Genomic DNA, 12298 nt, shown 5'->3' on the forward strand with positions numbered 1-12298 from the left:
GGTATGGTGGCGTGTGCCTGTAGTCCCAGCTACTTGGGAAGCTGAGGTCAGAGAATCACTAGAATCTGGGAGGTCGGGGCTGCAGTGAGCCATGATTGTGCCACTGTACTCCAGCCCAGGCAACAGAGTAAGACCCTGTCTCAAAAAACAAACAAACAAAACAATAAACAAATCACAGGTCAGTATAACTATATTGTTTTGTTATTTAACACGCATTTGGAGGACTTAGTTAATATGTTGTGTTACGTTTATTATCTCTAGTATTCCTCTCAAACCTGGTAAAGCCAAAGCAAACAGTTAAATTGGAGAATCAAAAGATTTATAGAATTTGATTGAGACAACTCAGAGATGGATTTATCATTTAGTCTCTTAAGTGTCATTTGCCCACTTTTCTTTGTTGTAGCCACACTGGAAAATGAAGTACTTTTTTTCTAACCTTAGAGCATGTGTCCGTTAGCAACTGTGTTTTCTTGGATGATGAGATAGACCAGGCAGAGCCAGCCTCCTGACCCTTGGAATTTCTTCAGTGTCCCTCTTGATCAGCAGTGCCTTTAGAGCATCCACACTGATGATGCAAAAATTACTTCTACCTTCCTGGGATGTGTCATTTCACACATCTAACCTGGCGGTGTGAATTTGCTGTATCCTAAACCTTCCTTCCCTTAAAGGAAGCCAGCTGGAGAGTACAGAAGAGAAATTCGGGCTTCCGATTCTTTTGTATTTCATGTTCACATAGATTGTTCACCTGGAAGAAGGAAATGCAATTCCCTCATTATAGATTAGTACAGTAACACTGGAGGAGTACCTTACAGAGTACAGAATTTTAAAAATAGTTGATCAGGATACTACATCTATATTAAGTGGCTGGCTCCACAAAGGAGGATAACATTTAACACAAACTGATTCTCACTATTTTGGGTAAATTGCAAGAAGTCATTCACTTACTTTGATGCATGTTCAGAGTTATGTCCAGTTTGTTAGGTATAAAGGTAATACAGGGAATAATCGTACCCTGGTTCAGCCCAGATTCTGAGTTATAAGACAGTTATTAGGAAGTATAGGAAGTGTATTTAGTCAAAAAACTGAATACACTTATACTTGCTTTTTCTTTTAACATACAATCTGATTTAGTTCTTTCCTCTAGAATGTCTTGCTCAGATTAATTTGTCTTTTGTGGATTTCTCCTGTTTTCTTCAGGAAGAATTACATTCCTCCCTTCCCTACCCAAAATCTGATAAGCCCAGATAGAAATTCTCCAAGCGTTAATTAAAGACGAAAAAGTTACAGGTTAATAGGTATTTGTTTTGTATAGGAAGCAACGTATTGAAAACATAAGGCATACTTTTAATTGTAGTCTTCTGTTACATGGCTCCACATTCAAAGTCATGGGCCTTTAAGTTTCTACATAATCCTTGGAAATTGAAGGCTTATTTTTTGTTTTCCAAAAAGGCTGTTTTTCCATGCATTTTAATAGATATTTACCTTGTAGGTGTCACATTTATATATTCCAAAAAAAATCCTAAGGCATAAATATCTTTCTATTTACCACCCAAACCAATAATTACTTGAGAAAGGAAACAGGAATTTTACTGTAGCAAATAAAGTTTGCTTTTGGGTTGTAAATAAGTCTGTAAAAACGGAGAGGGTGGGAGAAGAGAAACGATAGCACCCTGAAATATTGAAGCTCTTGTGCTGCAAATTCCCCAACTGGCAGCCTTTGTACTTATGCTGCCCTTGATATGCATGGGAAATTTTAGGTTTTTGATTATCAGATGAAATATTTGAACAGTGAATTAATCAGGAATAATTAATTGTATTGTGATTATTGCTAGCATGAATTAGTACATCTTAAAATAGTTTGAATTCAGTGGATAAAATTTATTTACCATAAATTTCTGCTTTTAAAATGTGTTCTATATATAACAAATACCTTATTAAGAAATCAGTTCAGTAGTCTTGTCAAATCCACATTCTAGAAACAACCATTTAAAATTATTATCTATGACTTTTACTTCAGTTTACACGAAAATTAAAACTCTCAACTTTTTTGGAGACTCTGTGTACCAAAAGGGTAGTTGTTTTTCTTACACACAGTGCTTACCTATAGGTATAAAATTGTGATTCAAACAAGTGTTAACTAACATTACTGCCAGTACTTTTGGGACAGTGGCACCTGACTTTACCTTCACCTTGGTGATGTCAGTAGTTATTGTAGCAGTTTTCCTTGGCACTGACAGCCTAATGTTCCATATTTTAATGTCTTAGCTCTAACATGGAGCAGCAGCACCGAGTACAGCTTGTAGTTTTCCAGGCTCCTTTAAGAGGTCAAATAAGGAGAATCCAACACCCAACGGGGCTAGATTTTATGTTTCATGTTGAAAAGTTGAGTCCTTGTTGGTTCCTGTCTAGTCAGTGTGTACTGGACAAGTCCTAATGTGAATGGCCGTTTACATTTGAGCATTTCTTTCTTCCAGTCAGTGGCAATGGAGGAGGCAGTGTTGCAGTGCCTGGCAGTTCTCCTGGGCTGCGTCATCCACTTAGACTTCTTTCTAAAGGTCTCCATGCCCTACTCAGGCAATGCACATCTTTCTCAGACTAAGAGTGATGAACCATCTCCAGCTCTGTGCTTCAGTTTCCCCTGCGCAGATGAGTGCTCAGTGTCTAAGATAGCATTTACCATGAAGTACTAAGCCTTCTTTATAAAAGTTAATTATTAGTTATTATTAATCGTGGCGTATGATTGATTCTTTCCTATTGACGAGTTGCATGTGTGTATGGTGGTGTAAACTGAATTACAAGCTGGACAAGGTACTGTATACTGTAGTCTTGTCTTTTTAACAAGCATTTTAGATCATTGAATTTGAGCTTGTCTGCAAAAATGTGAAAGCGCTCCGTTATTATTTGGGTCATGTGCATATTTCTATCATGGGAGACATATTATGGTCAGTATACTATTCCAAATGTCTATAGCATTTTATTTTCTAGCAAAATTTGAGTATTTAAGACTAATTCACAATTATGATTTAATTCCTTAGTATACTTGGGAAATTTAGGCTTCTAAAATTAGACACAAGAGGCTGTTAGAAATATAAATTATCCCCATAATGCTACCTGTTCTAAAAATTGCTCCTAAGAACTGAATCGATGTTGAAATGAGAAGGCCAGTTATAGTAAATGAGGTTGTTTGCTTAACTAAAGCCTTTATACTCTTGGTTTCAGACACTTGCTTTCATGGGAGGCTTATTCATTATGAAGGCAGTGAAAGGCAAAATGTTTAGCAACGAGAGGAAAAAAGAAAAGAATTGGAGAAAGAACTGCAGGACAGAGTAAGAAGTCAGGGGAAAAAATGCTTGTGAAGAGAAACAATTGGAAGGAGAAAGACTCAGAAAGAGGAGGCACGGAGACAGCAAGAGAAATCAGTATGGATTCGAACAGCAATGTTGATTTCTCATAATTAGTATTGTTTGGTTCTTTCATTTTGTTCAAGCAAAAATTTTATTTTTACATATATGATCCTTTGAAAAAGACCTCTTCTGCATAGAAGTAATAAAATTCTCTAACTCTCATTCTGTCAGATTCTGTGCCATACCAGTAAGCTGGTTGGTTGAGTTTTTTAGTTATAGCGTGGGGTTTTTTTCTTTTTAAGGTAGTAAAAATTTAATAAAAGGTAATTTGGGAAAGGGTTAAGAAGAACTCAGTCTTTTGAAAAAATCCTTTCTTCTCTTAATGGAATATTGCTTTATAACTAAAGCAGACACTTTGAGGGAAATTCAGATTTTTTAGGACAAACTGGAATCAGTTTTCTCTTTCTGGTAATACTTTCCGAGGGTACTTCCCAAAGCCTCATGGTGGAGGGTGTCTAATTACCTATTGCTATTGCAGAGAGGACAGGAGCTTCTAGCTCTTCCGCCCACCACCCTTCCACACATACACCTTGCTCCAGTCTCCCTTAGCACTTGTGGTATGTTGACTACCATTTTGTGCCATGGGAAATAGTCTTATCATTTTGTTAAATATCGACTTCAAATTTAAATATTTGAACATGTGTTCAAACATTATATCCCATTTCAGAATTTAAATAATCAGGCCAGGTGTGGTGGCTCATGCCTATGATCCCAGCACGTTGGGAGGTCGAGGTGAGTGGATCACTTGAGATCAGGAGTTTGAGACCATCCTGGTCTACATAACAAAATCCCATCTCTACTAAAAATACAAAAATTGTCTGGGTGTGGTGGCACGCACCTGTAATCCCAGCTACTTGGAAGGCTGAAACAGGAGAATCACTTGAACTTGGGAGGCAGAGGTTGCAGAGAGCTGAGATCATGCCACTGCACTCCAGCTTGGGCAACAGAGCAAGACTCCATCCATCTCAAATAAATAAATAAATAAATAAATGACCAATCAGTATATCTATCTTTTTCTGTGTAGTCTTCTTACTTTTAATGCATCAAGAATGAATAAACGTAGCCTGGTACAATGGCATGTATCTCTGGAGGCTGAGGTGGGAGGATCACATGAAGCCAGACGTTCAAGGCTATGATCGTGCCTGTGAATAGCCACTATACTCCAGCCTGGACAACACAGTGAGACCCTGTCTCTAAATAAATACATTTTTTAAATGAATGAATAAATTTATAGTTTTGTGATAAATGGGCTATCAGTTTACCTTGATTTGGGTATATTTTCTGTGTTCTGAAATCATTATTTTTCAAAATTTTCTATCCAGGCACAAGTTCTCACCTCATGGGGTTTGTTAACTGGCTTTCTTTAATAGCTCTTGATTTGTTTCACAACCACCTAATTTGAAAAAGTTAATGTATTTTAAAACTCCAAAGGCCTTCTATAAATTTTGATATTGTATACTACATATTATCCCTAGGTAGGAAATAATGTTTATTTACAGAAAAGCACTTATACTTCGGACTTTTTATGGATATGATATTATAGATAAACACCTGAAATTTCTGATGCTGGTAGCTACATCATTTTTTTGTGAGGTCAATATAAACAATATAATATTAACAGTATGAAGATTATTATAAATGGTATATGTGAGCTAAGTAATTTTATCTTGATTTATGTTGTTGAGCTCATGAATTTTAAGTAATTAAGTTATGTTTGTTTTTGTGTCTCATTTCCAAGAGACATCCTGAGGCGAACCAAAAGCAAAATCCTTCAAAAAAGTTAAATAATCTAAATCAGCAAATAAATTTCCATTAACTGCTAGTCTCCTTTCATAGACCCCTGTTGCTAGTTAATTTTTTCTCTTCAAAGGACTCCTATACATATTGTTCAGGTGCATGCTACTTCATATTTCAAGTAATATTGTTTCACATAATACATGTATTTTTGAGTGTCTCTAAGACCAGATGAAGGAAAAACAGTCACAGTTATTAAATCAAGTGATTCTGTGCCTTTTAGCATAGCAGCAGAACAACCATGTTCAGTAAACGTGAGCCACGTTTCTCAGGGGAAAAATAGTTGGATCTTCTTGGGTATTCAATTTGTCAAACAGATTGCTTTTGAAATACTTTGGCTCTGTGCCATAGGATGTCCAAAGATGTTTTATGGTTCAAATAACTTAGTTCTTTAGGGGAAATAAGTGACTTTTCCCTCTTTGGTCTAGGGAAGAAAATTAAAAGCAAGTTGATTTTCATTTATCTTAACTAATACAAAACAGAATCTTGATATGCCAATAATTTTTTTATTGTAGTTCATGAGCTGTTTTTGATCAAAGACCCCTTGATACTAATAAAAGCTGTGAGCTTTCTCCACTAGAAAAATGCCCATATTCCCCAAGTCTGCGTGCAACTAGTATCCACAGGGCTGAAGCTCATTCATGGAACCTGGTTAAGAAATTCTGTATCTTAGTAATTCTGCATAAGTTGTTTGTGATTTTAAAAAAAAAACCTTATTTTGGCCGGGCGCGGTGGCTCAAGCCTATAATCCCAGCACTTTGGGAGGCCGAGATGGGCAGATCACGAGGTCAGGAGATCCAGACCATCCTGGCTAACACGGTGAAACCTCATCTCTACTAGAAAATACAAAAAAAAAAAAACTAGCCGGGCGAGGTGGCGGCGCCTGTAGTCCCAGCTACTCGGGAGGCTGAGGCAGGAGAATGGCGGGAACCCGGGAGGCGGTGCTTGCAGTGAGCCGAGATCCGGCCACTGCACTCCAGCCTGGGCGACAGAGCGAGACTCCGTCTCAAAAAAAAAAAAACAAAAAACCTTATTTTAATATTTAATATATGTGTATAGTATATATAGTACACATTTTATAGTTTTATTTTTTCCTGCATAAGTATTTGTTACATGCAGCTAAAATTTCTTGACTACTTAATAATTTCTTATTTAAGAAAGTACTGTAATTATGTTTTATTGGAAGATAATATCAAATTATTACATACTCTACCTAGTATAAAACATACCACACTCTTGAATAGAATTCATAAAAGAAAAATCAAAGTTGTATACTCTGTGCTATATTGCTAGATTAATTCCCAGCCAAGAAACATGTTTTTGTAAGAGTTACTGGTTATAGAAAAAAAAATCGCTTAATTTTAGGAAGAACCAAGTGAGATACTGACTTTTGATATGTGGTAATTTCTTGTTTGTTTTCTTTCTGTTGTAGCAAAATAACTGTGACAAATTCCATGTGGATTTAATAGAATTTGCAGAGTCATTTTAATCAATTTGCCTACCAGGAAAAGTTGATACTTTCAGTGTGATGAAATTTTCCTTAGCCATTTCCCCCAATAATTTGCTCATTTCCTAGATACGTAATTTAATGATACCAGATTTGTTTGTCTCTTTGTTTTTTTTTTCTGAAAGAGTTAAAAGGATACTTCTTAATAACTGTGACAGTACTTGAGTCTCTTTAATAGTATGGAAAAGAATGAGAGAATAGTGTAGCCATCTGCTCCCCTGTGTGAAGGGACTGGGTGTTCTGCAAGGACTTCGTTGTGGCGAAGGAAGGAGAGCCATTCACTCATTTTTTTAAGAGTATATTTCTTCATTCTATAGATTGCCTTCTCGGAAGTTCAACTTTTTAAAAAGCTTATCAACTTAGAAATCATCCATGCTCTGCCTATTTTGATTAATGCCATAGTAAACTCCTAAGTCCAAGAAAAGAGGAGACCCAGAATGCCTGCCTCTGGGCAGCACGTTGATTTCCTTACAACTGTGTATCTCAGCAGTGTTTGACTTGGACGAAGGAAATTATAGAAAAACCTTGCCATCTTTAAATCTGGATCATAAGGTGCCAGAGCCTTCTGTTAGCTTATTTGTCATCTATTTTTTACGGTTCCTGCAAGCTCCATTCCTTGGAGGTACTTGAAAGTGCAATTGACATAATCAGTTCCTAAGATTGGTTCAAATGCTGCTAAACTCAAAAAGAAGTGTTTTTTAAAAATTTAAACATCTTTTTTATGTATTTGATACATTTAAAAATTATTTTTGAAACTGTGTCATAGGTAGGGTTTTTTTTTCTGTATTCTTCAAAATCACTTTTTCTTACACGTTTTTCAATTTTATAGTGCCTCCTAATGTATTACTAGCTTTACCTGCATCTACTAGTCAGTGATCTGTAAATCCATATCCAGTTACAAGAGCCTAGTATAGAAAGGAAATGTGCAGTGTAATTCTTGGGGAAAAATGAAAAATCTTCATTTGGGCCTATGGGCTATCTATTATAGTATGTTGATACATCATGGACAGGGTCCATTCTGGTTGTGCAGTACCTGTTGTTGAATATTTTGAATATCACTCATAAATACATTTTTTCCTGGATGAAATAAGGACTTTTCTTTATTTAATATATAATCAGATTCCTGAACATCAAACTGAAATGTTATTTCTCTTCCATCATTTCTTACTCCTTTGTATTTGATTTCAGCTCAGGGTTATTTTGCTTATGCTCTTTTCACTCATTCTTGCAGTTAGGAATAAAATTCTAAATAAAACAGACACTGAAATAAATAGATACTCATGTGATGAACAATGTCTAAGATTTAACAGATCCCCAAACTCGAAGAACACCTAAAGATCATCTATTCTGATTCATCTGCCAGCTCATGTCAGGGACCTGAGATTAGAATCCTGGTTTCTTGATTCCCAGTTCTGTACCTTTTAAGTATAGTCTTTTGCTGTAAATTATTTTTTCTGAACCTATTTTAAGAATTTGATGGTAATGAAAATGAAATTTTCATTCATGTTATTACTGATTACTAGTTATTCTTGATTCTGGGTTACTAAGAAAACCAATACTGCTGATTTTTTAACACTTAAGTTTTACATCCCTTGGTATGGCAGTGAGAAAGGTGATGAAAAATGGACTTCTTTCTCCCTAGGGTTGATTTTCTGATCTCAGCACTTTAAACAGTGTGAGACTTCATCATTGCTTCCCAGTCTTAGCCTTCTTTTCCCCTTTCCTCTGTTCCACATGTCAGGTCTGCTGCCATAGGGAGCAGTCCAATTTGTGCCTTACAAAGGTACCTTTTCCTGCTGTGTCCTGCCTGGATGTTCCTAGTGTCATCTGCGAGGTTCCCCCACTGAAGTCCCTTCCTCCCTTCTTTTCCCTCCTTCCCCCTTCCTTCCTTTCCTTTTTTTCCTTCTTCCCCCTTTCCCCTTCCCCTTTTCCTCCCATGCCTTCCTCTTCTAAGTACCTCCCCCAGCCTCCTAATCTCCGGTTAAACTTTTTCTTTTATCTCATTGTTCTCTTTTAAAGCCACTCAGCATCACTTACAGTTTATAAAACATTTGTATATGCATTTTAACTTTAACCTTAGCAAAATTAGTAGGAAAAGGTTAGCCTAACCCTTAAGAAATTTTTCCAGTAACAAGTGCATATTTTAATACTGGCCTTCTACCGACAAATGGTCTATCTTTGTTTTTCAATCTCTGAATGAATCTAAAGGTAGGAATTTTAGGGCCTGGAAGAAACCCGCCCATCTAGTCTCGCCAGTGAGAAAAGCGATAGAAGACAGGGCAAATCTTAGTCCTTAAATCTCCCCATAGAGATCCCTGGGCCATGTACTGGGAGGACCAGCCCTGGTTAGATCAAGAAATCAACTGGAAAGATACCTTAGCTCTACTGGGCACTTTGACTCATCTGATTTATTGTTGGCCCAAGTAAGACGAGTTTCAGTGACTCAATCTATTGGTGACCTTTTGATTTCTGTGGAATCAGGGAGTTTCTTCCTCAGCAGACGTTTCCTTGTTCTTTATATTTTCAGGTGTTTAAACTTGTGACTCAAGTACTTTAAATATCATAGAATGCATTTTATTTTCAGTAGCCTGCTAAGGAAATTACTGCTATTCCTGCAGCTAGTATCAAGTGAGGAAATTGGATCCAAGGTAGTCATCATCAAATTATAGCTTTTTACTTTCAACCTGATTGCTGGTTTAGTTTGGGGCAGTTAGCAACTTGAAGGATAGATTTAGTAAGAAAAGATGCTCTGGAAGAGGTGTAATTTGAAGAAAAATAGACCCTAGGGGGAAGAATTGAGGTCAAAGAATTGAGTAGCAAAAAGATGTCCATTTGTTCTAAGGCAGCTTAGTGAAAGGTGGAGGTGAGGTTTGAATGGAGGTAGTGAGTGAAGAAGAGGCATGTGTATTTTCAAAGTCAGTAGAGGTTGGTGTTGACTGATAATCAAAAGAAGCTTAAGTTTTATTCATGATCCTCACCATATCTTGGAACTGGTTACGTTCCATTATGATTGCTGAGCCTTATCAGTAGAGCTCCTCTCCTGCCCTTCGCTAGCAGCTTTCTTCTAGAGCAGATCATGGAAAATGGTATAATGTGTATGGCTCATTAGCATGTAATCTGAAGTGGCCTTTGGAAATCAGTCACGTCAAAATGTGGTGTGATTTTAGCTTTCCAAGTTGACTTTTTCCAACTCTGAAACGTTATCTCCTAAGTGTCCTAGGCTTCCCACTATGAAATGTTGCATGCTGATAAATAGTTGATGTATTTGTCACTCATGTCGCTACATGAGCTGTTTCTTGGTTAATTATAGGAACTAAGAGAAATACATAATAAGCAGCAACTCCAGAAGCAAAAGTCGATGGAGGCTGAACGACTGAAACAGAAAGAACAAGAGCGAAAGATCATAGAATTAGAAAAACAAAAAGAAGAAGCCCAAAGGTGAGTCTTCTTTGGATTATGGACTCATCTGGAAGGAACTTTGAGGATTTACTATTCTTTGCCTGGCTTCTCCAAGTAGTTACTGCACCAGAAAGAGCCTTCAGTCTTTAGTGTGCGTGTGAAGTGTGAGTGCAAACACAAACACGTGTATATATAAATCTTTGCATATATCAGTACCCCCTGAAGTTTTTGGTTAGTTCCCAGAGCTCTCTAAGCTACTACTATGTAGATAAATGGAATTATACAAGGAAATTGGGACACTTGGTGTGCTCATTTGCATGTTAATGGCCAAAATAACATTTCTAGTTCACAGCCTTTTACTAACAGCTAACAGGGGTTGGAATGCCTGGTTTAAAATCTAAGCCACTGAGCTAGCGCCCCACACAGGGCTTCTCCAGCAGGGTCAAGGTGGGCCCCTCTGTTTCCCTTCTGTTTTTCAACTGCAAATTAAACTTTAGTACAAAAGGGGGAAATTTGCCACTGCTGCTTAGTGCGTAGGATACAGACATGTTTTTATCTGTTTTTGAAGATTTGTGTTTGTGATGTTTTTATTTTTACTTGTAACTTACTGTGGTAAATTGTAGAAATTTGTGTCTGATTTTGTTACTGGATATTTGCCTTTTAAATGTCAGTTAATTTTAGACTTCACAAAACAAAAATGACCAAATGTCCCAATGACAGCCTGTAAATTATAAAAGTTGGTAATTGAAATTAGATTAAGGCCAGGCACAGTGGCTCACGCCTGTAATCCCAGCACTTTGGGAGGCCAAGGTGGGCGGATCACAAGGTCAAGATATTAGGACCATCCTGGCCAACATGGTGAAACCCCGTTTCTACTAAAAATACAAAAATTTAGCTGGGCACAGTGGCACGTGCCTGTAGTCCGAGCTACTTGGGAGGCTGAGGCAGGAGGATCACTTGAACCCAGGAGGCGGAGGTTGCAGTGAGCTGAGATCATGCCACTGTACTCTAGCCTGGCAACAGAGAGAAACTCTATCTCAAAAATAGAAAAAGAAAAGAAAAAGAAATTAGATTAAAAAGACGACGAAATGGATACTTGAGACAAGTCGTAAGTCGTTAACTTTAGTGGGCTGAGTTCAGTTAACCTGCGGAGAGCTGTGCATACTTTCTTATGGGTATGTAGAGTCGTCTGTTTGTTTTTCAGTGCCAGTGGGAAGGTATCTGGGGTCCCAAACCAATTTACATGATTGTTTTATGGTTTTCTTGGGGGTCAGACTAAGGGTCTCCTCCTTGGATGTATTGATTGATTCCATCCTTTTCTTACCTCCACAGTGTATAAAATGCTTTTATTATTCACACTATACTGCACTGAACTGTTAAATTCCTACAGAGTAGAAATAAACATAAAATACAGAAAAATACATAAAATACATAAAATAGCATAATACAGAAAATAGCATAATAAAAATATAATATGTAATATATATTCCAATTACATAGATAAAAACTACTCCAAATTAACTTCAGAAATTAGATGGTTGTACACTATATATGGTGACCTTTATTGGTAGAAAATATAAAGTAATTTTTTTTTTTGAGACGGAGTCTCACTCTGTCACCCAAGCTGGAGTGCAGTGGCATGATTTCAGCTCACTGCAACCTCTGCCTCCCTGGTTCAACCGACTCTCCTGCCTCAGCCTCCCAAGTAGCTGGGACTACAGGCGTGCGCTACCACGCCCAGCTAATTTTTATATTATTAGTAGAGATGAGCTTTCGCCATGTTGGTCTAGAACTCCTGGCTGATCTAGAACTCCTGACCTGGTGATCCGCCCTCCTCAGCTTCCCAAAGTGCTGGGATTACAGGCGTGAGCCACCGTGCCTGGCCACTGTTTTTATTATGGTTTTTTGTTGTCATGAATAACAGTATCCTTACCGCTCCAAAAAATGTTTTTATACTTTCCTAAAAGACATTTTAAAAATTGTAAATAAAATGTTTAAGATTTAAGTTTGACGACTTCTGCATAAAAATTTCACATTCATACAGAGTAGCAATAAATGTAATTTTTTGACAATGGAGAATAAAAGTATAATTTGTTTCAATTATGTTCCCGTGGCAAATTCCTAATTCTAGCCAATGACCTGTGTGCGTTAGCCATGTCACAGGATGGCAGTTCAGGGTGGAGACTCTGGGACC

The 12298-nt window shown here is 37.3% G+C and overlaps 1 protein-coding gene across 1 annotated transcript in view; it reads left to right on the top strand.

The window, feature by feature from the left end:
- The window catches only part of ITSN1 (intersectin 1 (SH3 domain protein)), a 196230-nt gene that overhangs the window by 90982 nt on the left and 92950 nt on the right, over positions 1 to 12298 (top strand). Inside the window, exon 17 of the mRNA XM_011999125.1 lies at positions 10016 to 10143. Within this exon, the coding sequence (XP_011854515.1) occupies positions 10016 to 10143 (128 nt within the window). The remainder of the gene's footprint in view (positions 1 to 10015; positions 10144 to 12298) is intronic.

This window comes from Mandrillus leucophaeus, unplaced genomic scaffold (genome assembly GCF_000951045.1).
Source record: "Mandrillus leucophaeus isolate KB7577 unplaced genomic scaffold, Mleu.le_1.0 Scaffold582, whole genome shotgun sequence".
NCBI lineage: Eukaryota > Metazoa > Chordata > Mammalia > Primates > Cercopithecidae > Mandrillus > Mandrillus leucophaeus.